Here is a 27647-nt window from a genome sequence, read left to right on the forward strand (position 1 = left end):
AATCTACTCAAGTAAAATCTAGTACAAGTTTTTTTTCAGGAATATTTAAGTCTGAATTACTTCATATTACAGATACACTTTACGATACATAGGAAAATTTTACCTATTGAATCATAATGGCCATGTCTACACGAGACGCTGACTGTGCAGTAGCCTGATACTACTGTGCAGCAGCACTGCATGGCAACAACTGTGATGTGACATTACTGCACTGTGGTATCAGATAAAAGACATTTGTCGGCACGACTGAGCAGTAACTTGGGTACTGCATAGTCATTTAAAACATGTATAAACAAGCTTGCCTATGTCCCTGTATAAACAAGTACCAAATTACTGTGCAGTAATGACTGCATAGTTAGCATCTTGTGCAGACATGGCCAATAGGTACTATTTTTACAGCAGATGCAATTGTAGAAGAGACTATATGTTTGCTCATTACTGTCCAAATAAAGGAAATACCATGTAATACAAATACTGCAGTGCAGAAGTTTGCTCATTACTGTCCAAATAAAGGAAATATCACATAATATAAATATTGCAGTGTAGTATTCATTTTCTTATAAGTGGGCATGTCTACATGAGGTTTACTGTGCAGTTCCCTAATTAGCTGTGTAGCAAATGTCTCAGCATCTACACATATGGCACTATCAGGACACACAAAACTAATAAACTCTGCAGCAGGATAGTACTTGTATTTAGTAGTACTTGGGTTTTTTTTTGTGTGCAGCAGTGCACATGTAGAGGCTGACTGGCTGGCTGGGGCATGAGGGTGCTTCAGTTCTGGAGCTACCTGTCAGCTAATCCAACTCTGAAGCACCTTTGTGCCCCAGCCATCCCCTCCACAACACACGGAGCTTAGTCAGAGCAGCTCCAGGCTGGCAGGGCCCAGCTCAATGTGCTGCAGTCCGGATGTATGTGCAGATATGTGCCCAGGAGGTTTGTGGGAGCAATAAACTGGAATAAGCTCAGCAGTTTATTCTTGCCCCTTAATGGCATATGTAGCCCACTGTCTTAATTATAGGTAATATATTCTCTTTTTATACTTACTTGTTCCTGGCCGGGCATCAGAAACATCCACTAAAGGTCCAGTAGCTTGCGAGACAGACTGGTAATGTACAGTATGAGTGACAGTCAATGACTTCTGCTTTGATGTTTCTCCAAAATCTGCATCAGTTAATAGGACTGTTGATCTGTCATCTATAAGCAACAGAAAGTGAACAAAAAGATAAGCAATCTCATTTTGTAGTGATTCTTTACAATTGTTTGTGTGCTAAATTTTATACAAAACTAAGGAAAGGAACATTTTGTAGCAATTCTTTACAATAGCTCATGTGCTAAAGTTTATACAAAACTTCTTTCATATGACATTTTAGGATTACAACCATCATAGATTAATATCTAAATTTGATAACTATTCGACTGCTTCAGTGGTAGCTGCAAGGACTGATTTTAGATCACCATTAAATGATCTAATTGGGCAATCATTCACAATGTGTTGCACCATCTGAAAAACCACACCACAATCACAACGCAGGCTCTCTTTGGTTCTGCATTTATGGAGTAGGTGTCCACATTTTCCATGAAGTATCTGGATGTGATTTAGGGAAGACCAAATCTTTCTTGGTAGGTCATATCTGTACAAAACCAAAGAAAGGAGTGCTGTTTGAGAGTTCTCACTTGTGATCTGACAGGGACATAGGCGAGCTTTTTTTCTTTTTCTTTTTTGCATTCTGTCTAATGTCTGGAACAACCTTTTTTTTTGCCTTAAGTTTATTATCAGCAAACACTATTCCTTCCAACCTCTCACTACACGCTGCATTTATTGAGGAGGTCAGAAAAATTGCAATTGAATGTTTACTTGTTTGGGGTTTTTTTTCTTTTTGCTGTTAGTATAACTTGTAATATCCTGTGATATCTTGTGATGTCACCAGCTTTTCAAGAATGGAGACTGCTAGGTAAGTGTGCTTCCTTTGTAGCTTAGACTTGTCTTTGCATAGCCAGAATAAAAACACTGCAGAATTATGGCCTTGATCTCATCATGCCCTTATGCACCTATTTAACTTCAAGTGGATAAGAACTCTTGCTGAAGGCAGCGACACTGTCCTTATCCTTGTGCTAACAGGTGAGCACATGCCTAAATACTTTCCTGCACTAGAGCCCCCTAAGGGCCAAATTTTACCACTTCAATTCAATTTGCAAAGGACCTTTCCAGCTGCAAAACCCACTGGCACAGGCTTATGTACAGCCTGACATGAGTGGTGAGGGCCCCTAAACAATGTGGCATTTTCAACCTTTTTTAATAAGCTCACCCCCAGTGGCCAGACACAGAGCAGGGAGGAGTGGGGGAGGAAGGGGCTGGCATGCGGCTGGATGCGGAGCAGCGGCAGCATAGGGTGAGCTTCCCCCTCCGTTGAAGTTCCTCCTCCCACCCCTGACGTCCAGCCGGCCAGGCGGTGCCTGTACGGCCCACAGAGGGGCACCATTGCCCTCACCACCCCTGCCTCAGCCCTGCTCCTGTGGGGTGGTGGGTGGTGGCACTCCATCCCCACCTGCCTGTGCATACCCCCTAGGGCCTTCCCAAGTACCCCCGGTTGACTACCCTGACTTAAAGGTATCTTTCCAGGATGGAAGATGTAAGTGGGAGGAAAGGCTAACGTATGAACCTACCACCCTCTAGATTCTGCTGCCCATTGCCTTCCCACAGACCAGGGTCTACTGAGGTGGATTCTACATAGAATTTAACTCCCAACCTATGTCAAGCCATCTGACATGGGGGCATTAGACACTGGCTGCATCTTAGGAGATTATCTTCTTCTTAATGGTGCTCAGAGTGCTGTGATGTCTTCAAAAAAAAATGCAGAATGTGGAATATATTACCCACCTGCTTATACAAGATTTAACTGAAGTCCCTTCCTGCTGCACTATAATCAATGATAAATATTCCACTGACTTTGTGTTTTCAAAACAACTATGTTTGTGTGCTTAGTGCAATCAGCCTTTAGTCTCCAGGCTTACTTTGACATTATTATACTCTTTTTCATCTATTCTTAATGGCAATAAAAAGCCATGGGAAATTCTTCCTATGATTTGCAGTATGGCATTTTGGGACTGCCAGCAATAGTGCTTCTGTGAGTTTACCAGTCAGTGGAAGCTGATCCACTGTTTCTAATTTTTTTTTTTTACTTGACAAGATACCATTACTATGAACAATCCTGCACAATAGCATAACTAGCATTTTTTTAGAAACGGCAACACGTAGAATGAACTTTATGATACCAAATTACTCTGTCCCTGACAAAAGAGGAACTCTGATTTTGGTTGGAAATAGAACCCCTTGACAGTGAACTACACAAAAGCCTGCCAAAGTGCCTGCTTATTCTTACTGCTTTGTGTAATGCAGGCTATTACTGTGACACCGATAACACTGCTGTAGTTAGGAATCTAATAGTATTTCCATTATAAACCCTGCATTACCCAGGAACAATAACTCAAGGGTAAAAATTCTCTCCAAGTTAAAGCCTGAAATAAAGAGTGCAGCTCAAAAACTAAATTTGGAAAAATAAAACAAGAAATAAAACATTTTCTCTCATTTCCATGAGATGGATGTGCTGAGTTTTCATCTTAAAACCAAACTTATAAGTGATGAACACAGAAAGGGTTGAATTTTTGGCCCTGCTATAACAAGCTAACCTAGTGCAGGGGAGGATGGGGAAAAGTCTTGTTTTTCCTTGATGTTGCAGTCAGCAAGGGGCTTCAGGGGTGCTCTGTTATGCCTGATGCAAGAAGTGGCCCTCCTCCAACCACATTCTTGATACCCCCAGTGGGTAGTAGGTGACTGGAGAATTCCTCTATCCAAAAGGAATCCTCTGTTGAATGTTTAGGCTGACTTTATGTTTGATTTGCATTGCTTTTGCTCCAGAAGAATGTGAAAAAGCTTTGGAAAGCTTAATTGTTTTTGTGAGACCCTGTATACAAAAATATTAAACTGTTTTTGTGATATTTCATCCATTTTCAGCTGAATTATTAACATATCTGATTTCATTTGCATCCCAGGCACAGAAGCCCATTGCCTTGACTTGAAACCAGAACTACAGGGATTCTCTGGAAGATTTCATGCCTAATGTCCTGAAATGTAAAGTGTTTCAGATTCGGGATTAGTCTCCAACTTCTACAGATTTTATTAGAACTAGTAAACTTCAGACTATCTTTTAATATCAGCAGGGAGATAGGTTATATAATTAGGGAATTTTAGCAGATAAGTACTTTCAATCTTTAAATACTATTGTTAAGTATCGTTTCTGAATTTCATTTTCCTTTGATGCTTTAAGTATTGCTAATGATCCAGTTGCCTAACTGAAGCCTATTAAACAAGAAGGAAATCAGAACGAAAAAACACTGAACTGCACACTTTCATTTAAATTTCCCACACAATGTTTTCTTTTCATTGACTTTTTACCTCCCTACACTACCTTAAATGTTGGTCTAAGATTTCTAAAAGTTCAAAACAATTCAGATGTAAAAAAAGGCTTCAATTCAATTTTCAGTCATGACAAATTATCTTACAATACAGCTCCCCAGCTCTTTTCTTGAAAAGGATGCAGTGCAACGCCCACCTGGCATACTTGTTATATAAAGCAAAGTAGTGCATTATTACCAATGGTCTCCATGGTGTCCCTCTCCTCAATCAGAAGCTGAGCCCTGGGAATGTCTATGTGCATCCTCAGTGTCTGTTGCTGCTTGTTAAGTGTATCTGATGTCCTGGTATTCTTACTAAGAGCAAAAGAGAAATAAACACATTAAGGGACACACCCCAGTGAAAAAAAATACTTAAATCCTTGTTTATTTTAAATCTCTTTAACTTCATCTAATAATAAAAACTCCACACTCAGCATTCTCATGAACGTTACATTCATTCTTGGTATTTTGAAGCAAATAAAAGTGGTATTAATTTAAATCGCCTGGTAAGGAGATCAGAAGAAGATGGAAGTGGTGGTGAGTGATCAAGTCTGCCATTATTCAGTTGATATCTGTCTAATGTACTTCTGATTTTTTTTTTTTTTCACACAGCTACTGCATTATAAAACTGATGAAAACAGGTTTTGTTTTGGGTTTTTTTTCATCTCTCACAGGCCTGACTAACAAAAGCTTCAGCTGATCAAGCAGGTCGCTGTGAAAATCCTGGAGCAATTTCTTTGATTTAAGTGCCAAACATCACAAAAATGGGTAAGTTAAGAAAAATGAGTTAATCATTAGAGATTAAATTAGTAATAATAGGCTACACAAGGAGAAGTGAAAGGTTTAACTCTATTGACATTGCAGCAGTAAGGAATTATAAACCTTTTTAGTATTCAAGAATTAACTCTGATCAATTGATATGGTACTTTGGAACAGAAATACAAAACAATTATTGTATCAGCCCACACACTATAACAATTTCATTTTAAAGATTGTGTACCAGAAAATTACTCTAGGAAATGAGCCAGTTACTAAAAGTAAATGAAAATGGATAGTAAAACTGAGCAGTGTAATCATTTGCAGTATAGAACTGGCCGTAAAAACTGCACTAAAATCTGAGACCCTGTTCCCCCTTTGACATGGGAATATCCATAGAAGGGGAGGAAATCTCTGTACAGGAATTTAAGGTACTTTAATTAAGGCACACCGATTTCACTCTTTCAGTTGATTTGCCTTCACTTTCCTGAGGGTTCCTGTGCAGACTACTTTAAAACAGTCCTATTGTGTAGTTTTTCCTCAATTCATTTTTCAGAAGAATTCCCCACTATACAGAATGGGCAGAAGGGCTGCCCCAAACCTAACCAAGCCAAAGAGATATGTAAGATGCCATAGCACATCAGCCAGATTCCATTTGCAGTCTCTTTTATATGGCCTTTATCATTTCAGTATCTCAGCACCTCACAATCTTTTATTCATTTATCCTCACAGCAGCCCAGTGAGGCACACCACTGCCATTATCCTGATTTTACAAATGGCAGCCTGAGCCACAGAGGGTATGTCTATACAATGTAAGAAAGTGGCATGCAGAGCGTACCAAGCCAGCTTTGCACACACTATCTCCATAACTGGAAGCAATATGGCCACATAAATGCAATGCTGGGCCTGGGCTAATTAATTAGCTTTTGTTCACAGGCAAGGCTTATTAGCTGAGCTCGCTGCACAATATTGCATTGGGCCATGTAGACATACCCAGAGAGACTAGAGGCCAGATTTTCCAATGACTTTAGGTTGCAGATAGATGCTCCATAGGATTTTCAAAATCCTCGAGCCAAACACATTGATTTTCATTTAGACTATTTAGGCTCTTTGGAAAATTCTACCAAGCATCCACCTCTATCCTCAGGTGCCTAAATACCTTGGAAAAATCTGACCTATCAGGGGGGAAACTGTGTCTCCTACACTCAAAATTAGAAATGTGAGACAGTTCTTTATGCTAATCAATGATGAATAGATATAAGGAAGTTGGCTGGAACCAAAAGAAAATTCAAAACATTTTGCTCGAATCATAGAAAAGATTGTATTTGCTCTCTTGAGATCAAGGATAAATTGTACAAATCCCACAAAAATATTAACTGCTGTGGCTTGCATAATTTCCCCAGGGACTTGACCTAAACTCCAACTCCAAAAGCACAGAAAGCAAAGATTAAAACTCCATTTCCCTCATAAGTCATATAAATAAAAATACAATATCTACAGATATTTACTTCCATGTATTTATTGTGTTTTATGAGGTGATTTCTGAAGACCAATTACTTTGATATGGATGATGAACATACTTGAGTGAACAGGAAAAATGTCCAAATAAATCTAATCATATCCTGGAATTTAATCTGCTAATACAGGGGTTTCATAATGAGGGTCACATATTAATAATACAGTCTCATGGCTCATCCTTTTGTTCCCATTTATAATTGCACTCATCGTATCTGCTGACCTAATTCCTAATAGACATTAAGAAACTGCAATTTTCACTTAGTTGTAAAACATATTGGGAATGGAACATTTCATTCTCAGGTTGTCCCCATTTCTAATATGAGCCCTTAGATCACAAACACTTTTAAATTTGAAAATGCTCAACATTATTCTTACCTCATAAGCATTTCAGCCAAACTTTTTGCATCTAGAAGAAAAGATGCCAAATGTTAGTATCTGACAATTGTTATGCCACAATAAAAAAAAATCTATTTGGTAGGTGGATTATTAAAGAGTAGATGAGTAAGACCAGTCATCTATTAATGATTATTTTCTTTCCTCAAATCAGCACCAAGGACAAAACAATCTCTAGAATGACTTACTTATTTGCTACAACTACATTTGAGTATCATATATCTCTCTGCCACAGACAGCTGTATAATTCTCCAGCAGGAGCAAAAATGCTGATACATATTAAAGACTTTATTGCAAACTTTTTTGGGGGGGGCTTTTAAAGAAAGGTTATATTTTATTCTAAATTTAGATTACTTGGAAAAAAACTCTAAAGAAAATAAGTGGAAGCAGAGAGCCAATAAAAATAAATAAATGAATAACAAAAAAAAAAAAGCCTAGAACACCCCTAATAAACATATTAGCTTTGTCCTTCTAACAATAGTGCTTTCATTTAAAAAAAAAAAAAAAAGAGTTTAAGTTATACGAAACATTCTGGGTACTTATGACCAGGAACAGATAGAGTTGAATGAGCCACTGCCAACCAAACCAAATGAATGAGCACCCCCAAACCAAATCTGATTGTCTGATCATTGGCAAAAGACATGTCCGCTTCTTTGGTCATGGTCAAGTACCAACATTATTATATTAGCTATAATGCTGAACTACTGCTTTCCCTTCAGAAGAATCTTTACACATAAATCAACGCATCATACCTACATGGGATAGTCCTGCAAAACACCTCTATAGGATAACCTCTGCTTTCTCATAGATGAGACTTTCCTTCTATTTCTCAGACAGCACTTCTACACATGCATTTACTCTAGCCTAGATTTATTGTGTAGTCAACTATGGCACAGTGGGTGCATCTACATGTGCCCCCCATGGTGCAGTTGTTACCGCACCATCGTTTAGTACTTGCTTAAGGAATAACTCAACAGTGGTGCCATAACAACACATTATAGTGAGGCAGCTTGTTGTTATGGTGACATAGCCCACCAATGCTACATTGCTGTAGCAACGAGCTACATCGCCATAGCACTTGTGGTGACATAGCATCACATGCAGACATGCCCAGTAAGAGTTTTGGGGAGGTGTCTATACATGCAGGGATTAGGGAACAGATTTTCTCCCAGTTCCCTGCAGCTCTGCAATGGGCCCCTGCCACTACCAGGAGGAGCTTCAGGCTCCCCCTGCGTGGGTGCCCAGGGACTGACAGGGAGCACCAGGAAACAAAATGTATCCTGGCCCAAGGGGGCTGCCTACTGCTGGGCCAGGGACAATACCCCCCTGCCCTGGCAGCAGGAAACTTCTAACCCTGGCTCCCTGATCAGAGGCACAAGGCTTGGAAAGATCTGCAGGGGAGGGGCAGGTTCCAGCCTACTGCCCCAATCTGCTGGTGGGCAGATGGCTCACTGCCAATAGCCCCACCAGTGGATCAGGAGTGGAGGGGCTTGGCATTCCTCATTGACAGGGCAGGGGGGCATAATCCCTTCTAGGGCTCCTGTGGCAGAGCCCACCCCAGCAGCAGGCAGCTTCTGGGGGCAGGGAGAAATCTCCTGCTCGCTGATAGATGGCTGACCAGGAGCAGATTTTTGCTGCTGGTTAGGCATCTACACAAATGCTACAGCACTGTTACTAGTGCTGAGTAAATTTGCTACTTGCATTTGCCAGTAGCAAATTTATTCTGTATTGGGGAGGTTTACGGTGAAGTAAGCATGTGCACAAGTAGATGCACATGCTTACTTTGCAGTAAACTATGCTAATGCAAAGTTAAGCATCTTGTGTAGACATGCCCAGACAGTAACAACCATTTTGCCTCCATCTCTTCCCCATCCTCTTGATCTTTTTGCTTATTTATTCATTCTCCAAGTATTGTCTAAATCTTAGATTGTAAATTCTCTAGGGCAAAGACTAATTTTAGGTTGGTTAGCTGAATGTACAATGCTTAGAATAATGAAGGTCTGATCCCTGCTTGGAGATCTTAATTGTTGTTCCCTTTTTGATATTAATAATTATGAACCACAGTAAACTGACACTGTTGAAGGTTGGTTGACCCACAGTGTTTTCAGTCAGTATAATTATTTTTGTATTTTGTTTTTTTTTAAACAAAACAAGGTTGCTGTATTATATCCTTTCCATCCCTGAAAAAATATTCATTCACAAAATGCTAAGAGTCCGGAGTTCACAAGCAGTCACATTACAACACAGCATTCTGTATGTGCACTGGAAAGAAACATATCTGATCAAACAAATTCCAAGTTTCAAGTCTTTAAGGAGCTGTCCTATCTCCAGTCTGTCACATGGCACCTTGCATTTCCTCCCTTATCTCCTTGTTTGCAAATCTATCAGCAACTTCAGGACACTGCAGAATTTGTCTTTATATTCTCCCTGCCTCTGCTGAAATCCCTTTCATTCCTTAATCTCCTTCTGGGTATACTGCACATATTACAATTTCCTTGTGCATGGTCCTATTAAATGTCTCTTTCCTATCTTCAGAGTTATGTGGGATACAATGGGCAAACTGTTCTCCTGTTTCAGGAATCAGAAAGAACTCACCACCTTAATGCTCCAGACTCAGTGGATTTGTATTAATTTTTAATGAGTATATGGGCACTCTTTACTTTTAAAAAAGTCAATGGACTTCCTATAGACTATTTCTCTGACATCAGCCATCTTCTCTGTCTATGTTGGGTTTTAGAACTCACTCATTACTTGTATTGAAATGCTTGCCCACTTTCACCTCCTCCTCCTGGCTGCTGAACCTATTCCTTTAAATTTAAAAATCTCTTTCCCTGTGCAATGCAAGAGCAGATTGGAAGGGAGGGAGAAAGGGTAACATTTTTTTTTTCAGTTGAGATGTTGGTTGAGTTTCAGATTGAATCACTGCTTCACTGAGTCACTGAATAACACACTCTTATTTTTGCTGTACTATATGCTTGACTTTTGCTGTGAACCATTATATGATGTTTCTATGTAATAACAGCAAGAAATATATATTAGTAATGATCAGACTAAAGGTGTGCACCTGTTCCCCAGTGAAATCAATGACAATTTTGCCATCAACACTCAAGGTCTTGATTGGGGCCTTACAACTTGCACAGAATACAAAGGAAATGAAATTATTAATTCAGTCTGGAAATCTTAATTGTATTTCTTGCTATTAACAATTTATAATGATATATGGGATGATGAAGAGAAAGATGTAAACATTCTCATTTTATATGCAACAATACTGTTATAATAAATAAAAACATTCTTACATCCTGCAAAAAGGGATTAGACCACAATGGATATTTTCTGAAGGGGAGACCACAGATGGCTGATGACATGAGTGAAACCCATGAATTGCTCCCCATCTCTTTTGCAATTTAGCTGTTCCTACCAACTCTAAGAGTTAAATACAGCATGAATCATCTATACCATAGACTTTGACATGCTTACTTGGGTATCCTCTCCCTATGGTTTCAAGAAAACATCTTCCACATATTCCCATATTCTGCATAGATGCATTGTGTACATTGATGAATATGAAAAGATTAAATGTTGGTGTAATCTTGCTCCTATAAATATGTGACTTAGTGCTCAAAAAACATTTACTTGTCTTAAAACAATAGATATAGCATATCCCCATGACTTCAGCCTCAACTATCAGTACAAAACATGCAGCACTGTGTATCAACTAATATCAGTTGACTAAAAACAGCACTAATATTCAGCAGAACGGTTCTGAAAGATGTTTTGTGTTGCACCTGCTTATTGCAGCAACATGATACATGGTGGTTTAGTGTGCCTAATTTGTTCTGTGTACATTTCATAGATACATGTTAATGAGTTAGTGAATGGCATCTAACATACAGAAAAGATGAGTAATGACGCATACTATCTTTACATGTGTCAAAGACAAAAGGAAAAATATCCTAGGCCAATTGAATAAGATAACAATATATTTAAAGCGTTTAGCTGAAGCAGGAAACTGAAGTCACTGGAATGTTAGTTTTATTAACTACTACTGATTCCTGCTTTTTATATAGTGCTTGGAACAGGGGTTGGACTAGATGACCTTCTGAGGTCTCTTCCGACCTTAATTTTCTATGATCAGTAGATCAGAAAGTGGTTTGCAAAGAAGGGCTATATCATTATCTCCATTTTACTGGAGAAACTGGAGCACAGAGATGTTAGAGTGACTTGTCTAAATATAGCAAGCCAGTGGCAGGACCAGGAAATAAACCCAGATCATCTGAGCCCTAGACCAGGGCCATTTTGTCATGCTGCTTCTTTGGAGAAATATCTGCTTCAAAACTGCATGCACATACGGAAAACTCTGATGCTACCATCACTTCCATTCACTGGGATCCTGAGATTCTTAATCCACATGATTTGACACTTGGAAAATCAGCAGCCATGGTACAACTTTCTGTAATAGCCCCTTCTATTTGGGTGAACGAAAACTGAATTTTAAAGCAAAGGAAGTTCTGTTTCAAATACAGTGGAAGCTCGGTTCATAGCTAAAAAGGTGGGCAAAGTGAGTAGGTTCCTTGTTGCTAATATATGCTGAGCTTCTGAATTGTTACATGACCTCACACTATTACTTGACCTCCCTTATGACTCAGGCAGTACAGCTGCTAAAGTAGGTAAAAACCAAGACTGTCTTTGAAAATTAAATTCTGCCCCTAAATGGACCGTTCTTTGATAAATAAGTTAAATTATATGGGAGGTGACATTGGAAGAGGACACTTTTTTAAAGTATCTACATTTTTCAATCAGTAAAATGGTTAAGACGGAAAAGTATGCTGTTTAAGTTGCTTAGTATACCTCGGCAGAAATGAGCTCATTGCTCCACTCTTTGAAGAAACAGATCACAAAGAGGATGTTCTCGTGTATCGAATATGAAGACATCATCCTTATTCCCCCTACTGCTTCAGATACCCAGAAACATATGGCTTATGAAGATATAAACACCATGAATTATGTTCATCAGCCCTATGGGGAAAATTTGAGAAACCCTTATGGGGTGAAAATTATTTCAGATTTAGACAGAATTAAAATAATATCACCAGAGAGCCTGAATCAGTGCTGGCTTTGCTATCAGAATGATTCAAGAAATATTTCTCTTCTGAAGTTGGAAACAAAGCCAGATGACATACTTCTGTTATATGGTGATAATAAGGAAATAGTTTCCATTCCAGCAATAGATCAGAAGGATGCTAAGCAGCAGCTACTCTAGTTAGAACATTTTAAATCTGGAACACTTGAACCCAAGCATTTTAAGAGAGCTGTCTGAGGCGCTCTCTGGAATCTTAATGTTGATTTTCAATGCAACTTGAATACAATGGAGGAGTTCCACAGAGCTGGAAAACTGCTAATGTAGTCCCAGTTAAATAATTTTGGCAATCACACACCTGTCAGACTGAGATTGGTGGTGGGAAAAATAATGAAATGTTTGATAAGGGACTTGATTAAAAAGAATTACTGGAGGAGAATATAATGAATGCCAATCAATATGGATTAAAATCAATCTCGGCCCTCATTTGAATCACCAAGATTTCATTTCGTTTGAAAGATCAGTGGCAATTTTTTTATGTAGTATTTGGAAACAGGCTAACTTGTTGTTGTAGATTATATTCTTATTGTTCAATAAATGCAGGGAATGGCTTTTGTCAAAATTATCGCAAGAAGTCCTGACATGGTATATGACAGGACTGTCCAACTGGCAGTCAGTGAAGGGTCAGCATGTGGCCTGAGGGCCCCTGCAGCTGCCTCTCCCGCTGCTGCACAGTGAGGAAGGGCCTGGGAGGGGGGCACACACTGCTAGAGCTGCCCATGTAATGGACGGGCCGCACACCCTGAGCAGCCTGTGTGGTGGTTAGGGTTAGCATATTTCCAGTTCCAAAAAAGAAGACTACAAGTTGCGCGTGGGGAATGGGGTTGGGGGGAGAGGGTATATGATTGTGAGGGGCAGTGATATGCTGATGCCCTGGTCCTGCCAATTCCATTGTTCCTCACTCCCAAGCCACAGCCCCCTCAGCCCTGCTGCTGCCCCTCACTCCTGACCCGGAGACCCCTGGCTCTGCCAGTGCCCCTCACTCTCAACCCACAGCCCACCCCCATCCCTGCTGGTGCCCCTTATTCCTGGCCCGCAGCCCTATGCCCCCACTCCTGACCCACAGTCCCCCGCCCCTACTGACCAAAATCCCAGGCATTTGATCATATTTTAAAAAAATGCCTGACGGAGATCAGAGGATTAAAAAAGAGCATACATCCAGGAAAACCCGGACATATGGCACTGGTGGTGGGCCTGTGTGATTTGCAGGCCAGGGGCCAAATGTGAATGCCACATGCAGTCCTCCACCACATTAAAATTAGACAGCCCAGATGTACTACTTTCTACTCTTCACAAGCAAACCCTGAGATGAAAAGGCAAGGTGCAACTATAATAAGCATTTGGGGAGGGGTGGGGAACTGATCAGGTCATGGCATTTATTGGATAAAAAACAAGATTGAAATAATTCATAGATATAAAACCTATGTATAGTGGGGGCACATGGGTTAGAAGAGAAAAATGTGCATCACCAACAGGATAAGCAAAACTAGACGAGTAGGGTTAACTAGACAGCTGAAAACCTTTTCCATCTGCAATGAACAATGAAATATATTGTTGTAACTACTCTGTCAAAATACAGCACATTAGGAAAGTAATGTCTATCCCAATAAGAATGTGGGATCAGAACTTTGGGAAAAGACATACGAACACATTAGTGTGTTGTTGTTGCTTGTTATCTCTGATAACTCGTGAGTGAAATGTTGGACTTGTGGTTTGTATTCACCTGAAAGGTGGAATTCCTCCCTTTCCTTAGTGCCCACTGTTCACAAGAACATCTGAGATGTTGTTCAAAGAATGATGATTGTAAATTTACTAAAACTGGTTTAAAAAAATCATGGGGATATATGATTTTTCTATACCTAATAATAGCTCATCTTATAAAGATGAGAAGCTAGTTCTTTTACAGATTTACTTCTTTACAATGTTCAAAAAGAGCTATTTGATAATCTACACAAACTTTCCTAAGTTTGTCTGTTCAGAGTCTCATTTATGTTTTCAAGTTGGGTGATAATGAGAATGAGGAATTAAATGCCTGGTATTCCTTCTTACCCCTGAGTCTTTTCAGTCTCTGTTCCCTCCTTCTCCTTCGTACAATCAGCAGGAGCACAAACAGCAGCAAGACCCCAACCAAGATGCAGGAAATGGTCACCAGCATCTTTAGCCCTTCATTGGTTGCCAGCCCTTCCTCACTTTGGACAACCGATTTAATGAGTGGAGGGATTGTACCTGGAAACAGTGCCATGATATTAGATGCCTATTAACGAAGACAAAAGGTTGAGTTTTCATGGAAAACAATGGCTAGAAACTGTATTCCATGTTTCAGTGCCATTCAAGACATGAAAAGGCATTGGTCATATTCAACATAGATATCTAATTTCACAAATATTTAATCATTACAAGGAAGTTACGGGTTTTATGACAACACATACTTATTTATTCTTTCTAGGATGGGCAATCAGTTTTTGTGTACCAGATTTATACTATTTATCAGGTATTTTTTTAAAATGAATATCATTTGACAATGTACATTTGCTCCTGCATAAAGCAAACAGGACTTTTAAATACAAAAAGTCCTGTATCAGTTGTCTACATGCAGAGAACTGTACTGATCTTGTATTCAAATAGCCAACCTGTTGCTAATTCTGTAAAGACAGCCTTTTTCCATGAAAAAGGACTATAAGAATACAGGGAAACAGGTTTTTAAGAGTGGAATTAGAGAAGTGGTTTTAAAAGTCTAGCCAAAGAAGGGAACCTCACTTTTTCATTTTGAGAAACATTTGCAGTTTGAGCACAGTTGGCTTCCTGATGATATGTAATACTTCAGCCTTTTTTGTTTCCTTTGAGATGTAAGTACTATGCAGCATTTTCAAAGGAAAGCTGTTTAGTCATGCAAGGCTTCTCACTCATTTCCTGATTACTATTAAACTGCTGCATACAACCAGAAATTGGGCTGTAAAATGTAGATTTGTTTGAAACATGAGTAGAAATAGGCAGGTATTGTGAACCATGATGACTGCAAATGTAAGCTATTTAATTTTAACCAGTCACTGAAGCATAAAACTGCCTACCAGCTTGCTAAATGGATAGAAGAGTGGGACTGAAAAAGAATGGTACACTCTTTTTCAAATTTTCCTTTCTATATTGTCTCATATAGATACATTCATCATACAGTATACAATATCAGACAAATATTCTAGAATAATGTAATGTCATATGAATGCCATAACCATAGATCAAAAGTAAAGATCTACACTATTTTTTCAGGACAACTAAATTTTTTTGCATATAATAGGTATAGTGTAGTTAAGGCAAACCCAGGAGTTGCTACTATCCAAGCTACCTTGGAAACCTCAGAACATTCATTTTTTTAGGGTAGCATTTCACAAGTTATTTTTCTCATTTTTCATTGCACATATACATGCACTAAGGCTTTCTCCCCTTTAATGAGTTCCAGGTTTCATATCATACCAGAAACCAGCAAGAATAAAGAATCAAAACCATGCTTTTAAGAGTAAAGCACTATACTGTATTTCTAAAGAACAAATGGAAATGGTTAGCTAAGGAAATGGCAAAGAAAATGATCAGATAAAGATATGGAAAGAACAGGAAACTGATGAAGAGCAAGCTGGGCAGGATGAAAAAAGATTCCAAAAATGTGACTTTTTTCACAGAACTGAAATTGTACAAAAAGTAATGGTAATACTTGGACAGAAAAGAAACAATAGGTATTATACAAAAAACGAAATGTGAACCACACAGATAAAATGGATGCACTTACTGCCGTCATAGTTGAGTGTTGCGAATTTGGCTTGTTTCTCTGCACAGCCAGCACTATTGCATACTCTCATTTGCAGCTCATACCAAGTTGCCTCCTGGAGGTCATACAATATGTAAGACTTGGAAAGCGATGTCCGCTGTGCAGTTGTCCATACTGTAGTTCCAAATGGCCTGTACTCCAGAGTAAAGGAGGTGATTGGACAACCACCATCATTCCAGCCAATAAGGTTCAATCGCACTCTAGTGGTGTTAATACTGGCAAAGAGTTCTTGTTCTTTGGAAAACTGGGGCTCTAAGAAAAAACATACACTTTAAGTGACACACTTAGAATGAATTAAAAACATATAAATTAATAACTTATAGGAGGGTCTTGCCTTTATCCTAAATCCACTGCCCACTAGTCAGCAAATTCTATTCCCTCAGTTTTAAAGTGGTATTTAACCCACATATTATTCTGGACCTATATATTCAGATTTTCAAACCCTCATATGTAAAAAAAACTGTGCATGTGCCGTGGTGTAGATATTGTGTGCTTCAGCAGGAATCAATTTGAAAATTTGGAACAATGTGTTTTGGAGTGGGAACAAGCACACGGGGGGTGGGCAGGGGAAAAAGGAGAAAGCTAAGTAAAATTGTCACCTAGAGACAGGTAAAGTTGAAATTAATATTTCTTCCCATTTGGGTTGTCTTCTCCCTTTCTAATACAATAGATCACAATTCTCCTACATGGAGAATTTGGTCAGCATAAAACTACATTTTTATTTGGTCAACATTTGGTCAGCATTTGGTCAACATTAAACTATTTGGGGGGAAAACGTCAATTTTGACATGATCTTCTGATTTAAGATGGCAGAATAAAAAAACAAACATTGAAAGCATGAAAAATGTATTTAAAAGTCATTTCTATGAAACACTTTGCTTTATTTGAAAATACTGATTTTTTTTGGCATTTTTTAATCAAGCTGTTTTGATCCAGAAGTTTTCTTGTTCCAATTTTTTGTAGATAGTTTGCCTTTTTTTCTCCCATTCAGGGATTAAACACAATGTCAGAATAGTGGTATGTCTCTTAATATAGAAATTCTATTTTCTGAAGAGCTGTTCTTTGAGGCATATGGGTAACTCCCATTCATGACAGTAAGAACAGATAGCACCTCTGTGTTGAAATAAGGACAGCTACAGAGTAAAACTCAAATCACTTTCAAATTTTATTTTACATTTTATCATATGGTGCACAAAGTATTATTCTGCTTTCTAATTGCTTCACAGAAATGGTATATTTTCCGTGGAAAGAGAAGTTCACTCCTTTCAGTCTAATAAAATCAATTTATTTCCATAAAAATATTTTCTTTACAGGGAATACAACTGTATCAGTGTAATAGACATAGTTGCAAAAGACCTTCTCAAATAAAGTGCTGTTTCATTTGGAGCTTTCCTCTGCTGTTTTTAATCCTGACTCTACATTAGATGACATGCTTACTCAATAGGATATACTAAAATGGGTGCTTAGTATACTATACAAATCTAAGCCAAACTCTGGGTTCCTGCTATTTATTGTGAACTATTTCAAGTGTCAGAGTTAATAGCTTTCAGTAGAAATCCTTTTGCAATTTTCCTATGGATAAGAATAATTTATACTTTTAATTGCAGTGTCTTGTTACTAACCTATTTCTTTATACCAGTATTTAAATATAGTTAAGGTCATTCATTTCCGGTGATCTACACCAAAAGTTAGGAGGTTTGCATTTGCTTTGAAATATTTGGGCAGTTATCAGAAACAGATGCACACTTTCTTCTCTAGCAGCACCCTTTGCACCTAAGCACATTTTCACCCTTTTTTTTTGTTGCCATCTCTGACATTCAGGAGGTTACTTCAATCAACTCAATTGTGAACTAAGGCTTCCTTATCTCGGAGAAGCTCAGATAACGTGTACCCCTATTATATAAAGCTTTGGAAGTCAGTACAGGTAAGGGATTAACTGGAGACTAGGAAAGAAGAGTGAGAATTTATCCAAGCCATCTAGCATTTTCATTGGCCATCAGCTCAGAATGCCCTCCTCACAGCTAATCTAAAATAGCTAATTTAAGGGCAGACTGCAATGTATTTCCCACTCTGTAGCTGAAACATGAGACCTCTACAAGTATCCAATAACCAGATTCTAATCAATTTTTAAGACACCTAAACAGGGCTTAGGCAGAATTTAGGCACCTCATTAAACATAAACAATTTGAAACAACCCTACTCAGGAGCCACAAAACCATTTAGATCCAATAGATAGCTCCATTTTAGCTTGAGAAGATCCCCAAGCATGTAGGCTTGGACTAACAAAAAAAAAGTTGTTTTGGACTAATGTGCAAGCTCTGCAGTCAACCAAACTGGTTATCTAAAGTTTGATGACACCACTTCCTGGCCATTCCCAGGGCCATTGCTCCTGAGCACATTCCACTCACCTACTCTCTCTGCATGTGCTAGATTTGGTAAGGAAGCAGTGAAAGTGCCATGAGTGAGGTCCATTGCCACTCTCAAGTGTGGCAGAGACAGAGATCTACAGAGTGGTGACAGGACATATCCTTAGGGTGACTTGCTGGTACATACAGGGCGTAATTACACATGCCCAAATGCAGTTGTTACTTTAGATTTAGCAAGTACTAAATGACTGTGCAGTAACCACCAGTACTACAGAGTCCCAGTGCTGCACAGGTCATTTCTGGTCCTATTGCATAGTAGCAACAAGCTACTGTACAGTAGCAACGAGCTACTGTGCAGTAATGGTGGTGTCACGGTTTGTGCCCGCCAATGCTACATTGCCACAATGGTATGGCAACATAGCTTGTGTAGATTGCTGCCAGCTGACCCACCAGTGGGGCAGCTCCTGCCTAGCCCCTGGCTGAGTGGGGAAGGAAGAACTCCCCAGTCCTGGCACTGCTCATTTTCCCTCTCCCATGGGGAGCCAGGGGCTCTGTAACACTGGGACAGGGTAGAAACACAAAGAGGGATTTGGTCCCCATGTTCGTTACTGCACAGTAGTTTATGCACACGGTTACATGGTAATGCTTTACTGAGCAGTAGATTAGTCTATTGAGCAGTAAAACGTCTCGTGTAGACACACCCTCAGCAGTATAACATGGTGTATGTGGAATGTGCTTGAGAGTGTTAGCTCCAGAAATCCTGAGGGTCTGCATAGACAAGCCCTGACACATTAATCCAATTCAAGCTCTGCTGTGATCCAAATAGACGGTGTGAAGTGCCTAAACCTTATATCAGCTCCCAATTCCTTAGGCAAGAACAGACCATGCTGAGCAACTGCTTGATGGTAAGAGCATGAACGCAGCTTAGTAAAAAATATCACAAATGGTGGTAGTGGTGGTAGTCAGCCTGTACTCTTGGCTTCATGGGAATAGCACTTGCCAAAGTGGTGGGGAACTTCCACTGAGCTGGGTGGGGGCACATGCCTCTCTTATTAAAGCTGGCCCACTATGGAATGAAAAGTACAAGAAATGTGACTTTAGGACCCAGCGAGGATGGCGTTAGTCAAGGTGGTGAAGTTTTTGAATTCTGGCCACAGCTGCCAGGTTTGTTTCTGTTTTTTAACCAATGTCTACCTAACAAAAAAATGCATAAGTAGTTCTGGTAGTAGGGACTAGATGCCAAGATTTCCCTCCCCACCCTGCAACTACATTTATGTGATTGCTTTCTCTCTTCTTCAGCCCACCAAAATGAAGATCTGATCTTTGGGAGCAGGTTAGGTAAATGGTTCATACTAATAACAGCAATGATTGTTAACACTTTCTATGGCAAAATATCTACCCTATTCTGAGAAGCCAGGAATTCAGAAGTAAAATTTGTCAAACTATTTTAGAACATTATAGTTGAAATTTTTTCCCAAAGTATATTAAAATATTCAGAGCAACAAAAATGATAAGCAACTGAGTTTCCCTCTCTAATTACAACTATCACAGGATGGGGAAGTTCACAATCATGACTTGGTTGGGTAAAGGCAGAGATCCACATACCTTTTCCAAGTGTTTTGGCTTCGATGATCTCACTGATGCGCCCTGGTCCCACTCCATTCTGAGCAGTTAGTGTGAATTTGTACCATGTGCCACATTTCAAAGTCTCTAAGCGGTAGGATCTCTCACTGGGGCTAATGGGAAAACTACCCCACTGCTCACTGTTATCCTCTGAGTACTGCAGTATATAGCCTGCCAGAAAAACAGAGGCAGCAATGATAAGCCAATTTAACATCAGAAGTTATGAATCATAATTTTTGCAGAACACGAGTATACGCTATGATGATTTTAATATCTGTAAAGCCTTGAATAGAGACAAATAAAGAATGCCTCTCTGATCAGGTTAGCTTTAATAGCTATTGATCAATACACTTGTGTAACTGTTCCTATAACAAATTCAAATGATACTGGCTCTACATTATAGCTTCAGAGCATAAAGAGGAGAGAGGTCTTTTAAAACATATTTCACCAATCATGATACAGCAAGTGTTGAAGCTAGACTCTCATGTGTATTGTCAGAGAGAGAGAGTTACTGGAGAAATAACAGAGGTCATGCTGGGACACAGTGGTTAAATGACTATGAAAAGAGATTGCATTGTATTGTACAGTGTTTTCACTATTAAGCTAAATCTTTGATATTTTGTTTTTCCTCATTGAAGCTGTTTATTAAATCAATTTTTTTTTTTAAATAAGAAAATTTAAGTAAGCAGTTGTAGTTAACCTGAATTCTTTTACCTCGGATAGAACTGCCACCATTGTCTCCAGGTATCCAGGAAAGAGTGATAGAGGAAGATGTGGTTTTGGACACAGTAAGTCTAGGCTGGTCTGGTGGAACTAGATGTGAAAAAGTTAAAAACAGAAATACATTCAAATGATTATGCATGACTTTAATACTTCTAACAGTCAAATAACTGTTTTGGGTTGCAAAAAATGCAAATGATTTCTGTCAAAGTGTCTGTTTAGTTGACATTCTCAGCTAAGATTGAGCAGACAAGTTCTCATTTTTTATATTTAAATTTCTATACAATTTTATCTTTTGCTTCTGAACCCCACTATTTCTCTGAACTTGTGAGTTTCTTAGCCCCTTCTACAGATGCAAGTAAAGGTGCCAGGGGATCTAATGTGTAATCCACACAATAGCATCTCCTATCAATGCACACATCCATGGCAAAAGGCACAATTGTAGGATCATGCATTAGATCCCATCGCATATTATCACCAGTGTGATCATGATCTCAGGCTCTCCCTGAGATGCCAACTACAGAGCTCGCAGTGGGGGACAGTGTCATTGGCTGTGAAGCTCACAGCGGGGGTAGGAAGGAGAATGTTGCCCCCACTGTGCACCTCCTGCCAGGAACACTGTCACCGCTGTGAGCCTTGTTGACTGCAGGGCTCGCAGCAGGGGCAGTCGGAAGAATGCTTAGTTGGTGGGGACCTCAGTTAATGGGGCTCCCAGCCATAGGGGAGCATTTGGCCACACATTCAATTAATGACGTAACTAAAACAAGCTACAAAGTTATTCCACATTTTTTGTGAAACAACTTTGTAGCATATTGCTTGTTTTATCACACCATTAATTGGTTGAATGTGTAGCTGGGTTAGAATTTAAAGTGTAAAGTTTAGAGGGGGCCTTATAACTGCAGTCAAGGTTCTTTGGGTGAATCTGATATCTTTTATTAGACTGTAGTGTAATTCTAAAAGATGAGGTCTTTTAGGATTTACTTTCTGGTTAATTTTTATGTGTGTTTTAAGAGTGAAGTCTGGCTTTCTTGAAGATAGAAACCAAGGCTGATTGCAAATAAAGGCAAAGGAATGCCTCAAATTATGGTAACTGCACATGCAAACATGGGTATATACTTCATGTGCAGTTTTGGGAAGCACCGTGTGCTTACTGTGTTAAATAGTATAGCTGTCTATGTTAAATAGTATAGGACAAATTTATGTGCAAAGAAGAAATCCAGCTTTTTATTGGTATAAACAGCTTTCACAAAGTCCCAGCTCCTGTATACTTTCCCCTTCTATTCACTAAGCCCATCCACATGAAGAAGATGCCAGGTCTACCGATGAGGGTGGAGAAACCTGGAAATTTTGACTTAATTTGTTCCCCACAAAGTCTAATAGACCCTGCAATTTGGACAGGTCTGTTGGTTGGATTCTCAGAGCACAATGTTAAAGGAGCTACTAGTGGGAAAGCAACTAACTTTCTTGTTACTATGACAAAATATCATGGTTCCATTATATAAAAGGTACCTGCTGAGCTGGTCTTGCTAGGTACTAGCTCAATTTGGCAGAACCTATATGTCTTTGATCTCTACCTTTACCCTTTATTGTGTTCTGCCATTTGAACAGGAAACCTGAACCCAAGGACAGAAAGTGCACTGTGTGTTGTGGACTCTTGGAAGATGCACTTTTTCAAAGATAATGCTGCTTGATGACAAACCAACAGGTCATAACAGCTGAGATTTTAGAAGGCTTTTTAGTTCAGATAATAGCTCCAAATATTTGAATATTTAATAAAATTGTATCTGTACCTTTTAAGTTTTACAAACTAAATCGAACATTTGAAGTTGGGTGAGGTTGTGAGGGGAGAGCTCTCCTGTGATTTCTGGAACTGCCTATTTATATTTAGGTCAGAAAAACAAGGAAGATCTTTGTGATATTTTATCACTTCACTTCCTTTTCTACTCTAGTATGAAACAGGAGAGTCAGAGGGTTCAAGAACAGTATAAATGCATATATTTTACAAAAATGCATTATTTACAAATTCACAACAAACCTTCAGTTCAAGCTGAGGTTCAGCTGAGGGTTTGGATCTGTGTTCTCTCTAGGCAGAAGATTGCCCTTTGTTAGCTTTAGGTCAAGCCGAACAGAAATTTTTTTCTGTTGTTTGCACTTATTTGAGGAAATTGCTGCTATCAACGAGTTTATGGAGGTTGATCTTACTGTACTCAAAGAGTTAAATTATTAAGAGTGATGGGGAAATGTAATAAAGAAAACAGACTCTGTACTCCAGGGGAAGATTAATTACCATATATGCATTGTACTACTGCTCTTTTATTCATATTTATTTGGTAAATACCATGGAATAACTCTGAACATACTAAACTATAAAAAGATTTATTGTAAAACTTTTCATCATAGTCTCACTTTCCCCACATAAGATGATGGTCCAACATATTAAATGCCAATCTTCCTCTATCCCACAGGGAAGCAATATTGATTTGCTTTTAGTTACTGTTGTTCAATACCTGCCAAAATATACAATTATGTGCTAGCATATACAAAAAGTTTTACACTTAATATTATTTTCTCATCCAGTTTCTTGTGGACATGTATCCAACATTACAACAAGAATGGCTATGCCCTCTCTTGGATTTTGGAAGAGTTAATACACTCAGGGTGTGTCTACATGTGCAATTAATGCCCAGAATGCTTACCGCAAAGTGAAATACTGTGCAGTAAGCTTTCTGTGAGAGCAAGTCTACATGTATACCCGTTGGGAGCAAATTTGTTCCCAATAGGAGCTGGTAGGAAATGCCTATCCTGCTGCCATATGGCAGCCAGGGGGAGGTCTAGGCTCCCCTGGAGGCCAGCCTCAGGCTGGCAGAGGATGCTGGGGTCAAGCCTGGGCTCTAGGGGATGAGGTGGGGACAGCTGTTTCCCAGTCTCAAGCCCCGATCAGCTGATCAGGGCAGGGAACTGGGAAAGTATATTCTCCCCCACAGCTCTTTCCCAGCTTCCTGCCCTAATCAACTGGGTGCTCACTGCCAGCTGTCCCACTGGCAGGACAGCTCCTGGCTACTCCTGGATGGGCAGGGGATCCCCACCCAGATGGGGACTTGCTGCTAGCTGCCCCACCAGTGGAACAGTTCTTGGCTGCCCCTTGTGAGTGACTGGTGCCTCTTGAATTTGGGGGGGCACCTGCAGAAGCTGCCAATAGTGACAGCCCTGCCAGGGGGGGCACCAGCCCTTTCGACAGCATGAGTGTCAGCCATTGGGGGAGCACTGGCCCTGTCGGGGGGGCATATGCACCGCCATGCACCCCCTATCAGTTGCCTATGCCACTCCTGGCTAAGTGGGGAACCCCACCCAACCAGGGGTTCATCGCTAGCTGCCCCACTGGCAGGACTGCTCCCGGGCACCCCTGGCTGAGCAAGCAATCCCTGCTCAGCTGAAAGCTTGCTGCCACTTGCCCCACCAGTGGGGAAGCTCCTGCCCAGCCCCTGGCTGAGTGGGGAAGGAAGAGCTCCCCAGTCCTGGCACAGCTCAGCTTCCCTCTCGCAGGAGAGCCAGGGGCCCTGCAGCACTGGGACAGGGTGGATATACAGAAAGGGACCTGGTCCCCATGTTCTTTACTGCACAGTAATTTATGAGCATGGTTACATGGTGATGCTTTACTGCACAGTAGATTAGTCTACTGAGCAGTAAAGAGTCTTGTGTGGACACACTGTCAGTGATGCTTTTTATAGTTTAATAGATAAGGACATATAGACATAACTATATTGCCATAGAGACTGGTTGTTTCTTTCTGTTCTAATTTGTGAATTGTTTCAACTGGCAATTTAAATTGTATATTTGGGGACTAGAGACACAGGGCATGTGTAGATGAAACAGGGTGGGGTTTTTTTTGAAGCCACCACTTCAATTTAGGTCCCTTTAAACCCCCATGTTGTGCACACACACTGCTGACTTACCTGCCTCTCTGCTGGCAGGGAAGGGAGGACAAGCTGCCAGAGGGCAGAGTGGTCCCTGGGCTGTGGGGTGGTGGGGACTGGTGCTTCCCTCCATAGCAGTGGTGGCCCCCCCTAGTGGCACCCACCTGCAGGCACCTATCTTGGGTGGTCCCAGGGGGGCATCGCAGCTGCAGAGGGAAGCACCAGGCCCCCGTGCAGCTCAGGCAGGCAGGCAGGCTCCAGGGTGGGGGAAGGGAAAGATTAGGCTCGCTGTTTTTCTTGGGGGGAGCCTGCCTTCCCAGGCTGCTGCCAGGCTACCTGCAAGGCTTCCTGCAGAGCCCCTGAGCTACACACAGCCCGGTGCTTCACTCTGCAGCTGTAGGGGCAGCAAACTAAAACTCCTTAGAGTTTTAGTTTGTTATACCCAAGTTATTTAAAGCTCATTAAGCCGCCGAATTTCCTACAGTGGCTGTAATTCATGTACAATACGTCACTGACATGAGAAAATAACGACACCATTAAAGTGGAGCAAAAGCATTTAGTCCTCTTTAAAGTATCGTGCACACATGCCCCTTGTGTCATCTACACACGGCCACAGTGTCCTTCAAAAAATGCTCTATGTTCTCAACTCAGTAATTTGCTTCCTTTTTTTGTCAGACAACTTCTTGACAATCAGAGCACATTTTGAAGTTTATCTATTTGCCCAAGACTTACAATGAGGTTCTTGAGGAGGGGAACCCTACAAGTTTGGAATGTGTTTGTGTGTGTGTATGCATGTGTATGTGTACGTACATGTTATATAAACATTACAGTCATATGTATTTTCACACTGTAACTGTTTGTGCACCTATTAGTTCCATGATGGGTGAGTTGTACATATATATATTAATAGAAGATGCATACTTGATTACTGCTACTTAGCATTATTGTATTGAGAGCTTGTTTTCAATGCCTACTATTTCCATCATAGGCTTTTATAAAATTCTCCTTTTGCACTGAAGATCTCTATGATAGATCTCAGTCCAGGGGTGAACTTTAGTTAGTCATTCTTTTGGAATCTTGAGACACCTTCCTTTTTCTTTAAGCCTTTTCTTTTTTTTTTTTACATGGGAAAAGCATGTAGTAGTTTCTTTGTATAGAACTCAGGGACAACTGCAAACAAACAGGCAGTTCCTGGTCTTCAAATTCTTCTGTATATACTTAATTTTAAGTACCTTTTATTTTTATTTTCTTTCATTTTGTATGGTTATATCTGTAAAAAAAGGTATTAGAAATATACCTGCACACAGGCACTACACACACACAATATGTGTATATATAGTTATACATGTATATATGTGTGTGTATATATGTATGTATACACACACATACATACATACATACATACATACATACATACATACACGCACATATAATTTAGGTATTTAATTTAGTATGCTTGCTGGTATATTTTTAATATTTTCACAAATTTAAGCATTCAAAAAATTCAAGAAAATAAAAATTAAAGGTCATACTAGTTATATATATGAGAGAGAGAGAGAGAGAGATCTATATATCTAAAACTATATATATATATCTCCACACACAGACCTAATACCCCCGACAGAACTGTAATCTCATTGATGAAATCCAATAGGCTTACCTTGCACCTGCAAATTCAAGATTATTTCATCAGATCCCCAGTTGTTAGTGGCCACACAGCTGTAATATCCAGAATCCTCTGCTTTCACAGTTCGGATGACAAAGCTGCCATTGCTAAAGATACTTCTTCGCCCATCAATCATCACTAGACTGGGTGTCCCGTTACTACCTCACAGGAAACAAAATGCATACATTAAAGAAGTTACAATCAAAATTAGTCAGGATTGGATTAAACCAAGAGAAAACAAAAGAAAAATCTTGTCCCTTTTTAGGAATAAGAACAGAATAGGAAATACTATTTTGTTGGAGAATGTCAGCAATCAGCATGAGGACAGAAGCTATCTGGTCTACAATCTGAATAACAAAAACTCCCTCTCTCCTTAGCAAAGTGCCACTTCACAAGGACACCCACTCAGGAAAAAATAAAATTCTGGGTTATAAAGTCTGTCTTTATAGAAGAAAAATTGCAATTATGGTGCATGGATTTTTCTCTCATAGTTTCAGTGTATCATTGTTGATTCAATGCTTGGCGTAATTTTTTGTCTGAACATAAGCAGGTCCTTCAACTGCAAGATTAATCAGTCTAGAAAGGCCTATTCAAAAACAATATGAACATGAACCACACTCATGAATGTTTTCATTTGGGAAAATTAGTAGTGCTAGCATCTAAATTATATTTTGCTACACGATGATGTCACAGTGATCACCAACAGTACAGTTAAACTGCCTGAGCCTGAAGTTAAATTAAAATCAGAAGTAGATTTATAGTTTTTAATATTTTCATATCCCTTTCTTTTTACCTTTCCCTCCTTTTCAGAACTTTTCGATGCTGCCTGCCAGCTAGTGTCAGCCACTGGGATATTCAGAACTGTTCTACTGCACTTGTGCCTGGTCTTTGCATAAGGGAGCAAGGATAGAATACTCCCTTTCTCTCTTGACACACTCGTGAAATATCAAGCACAATAATGCCCCACATTTTTAAGCTAAAGTGGCCTTATTCAAGCTGCACATTTAGTTGCTGGTTACCTATCCTTCATCCATTTGACTGTAGGTGATGGGTCCCCAACGGCCTTGCAAGGAAGGATGATATCCTTCATCCACGGGGTTGTTACTGTGCCACTGAATGTCAAGATTCTGGCTGGAGCTGAGCAAATAAAAGAAGAAAATTGAAATGGAGTCCCTTTTCATCTAGTCAATGGGGAAAGAACACAAACACCAAAAAATAAATCTTTAAACCAAGCGCCAACTTGTTCCAATCTGCATTCCTATTAAACAAATTATTTCCA

The 27647-nt window shown here is 39.7% G+C and overlaps 1 protein-coding gene across 1 annotated transcript in view; it reads right to left on the minus strand.

Annotated features, from left to right (window-relative positions):
* DSCAM (DS cell adhesion molecule) overlaps positions 1-27647 on the minus strand; it is a 717333-nt gene that overhangs the window by 47534 nt on the left and 642152 nt on the right. Inside the window, exons 22-30 of the mRNA XM_059720751.1 lie at positions 27388-27505; positions 26363-26526; positions 20783-20881; positions 20051-20239; positions 16041-16331; positions 14312-14488; positions 7105-7135; positions 4655-4770; positions 1048-1197 (exon numbers count right to left, since the gene is read on the minus strand). Of these exons, the coding sequence (XP_059576734.1) occupies positions 1048-1197; positions 4655-4770; positions 7105-7135; positions 14312-14488; positions 16041-16331; positions 20051-20239; positions 20783-20881; positions 26363-26526; positions 27388-27505 (1335 nt within the window). The remainder of the gene's footprint in view (positions 1-1047; positions 1198-4654; positions 4771-7104; positions 7136-14311; positions 14489-16040; positions 16332-20050; positions 20240-20782; positions 20882-26362; positions 26527-27387; positions 27506-27647) is intronic.

Source organism: Alligator mississippiensis, chromosome 1 (genome assembly GCF_030867095.1).
Source record: "Alligator mississippiensis isolate rAllMis1 chromosome 1, rAllMis1, whole genome shotgun sequence".
Classification (NCBI taxonomy): Eukaryota; Metazoa; Chordata; order Crocodylia; family Alligatoridae; genus Alligator; species Alligator mississippiensis.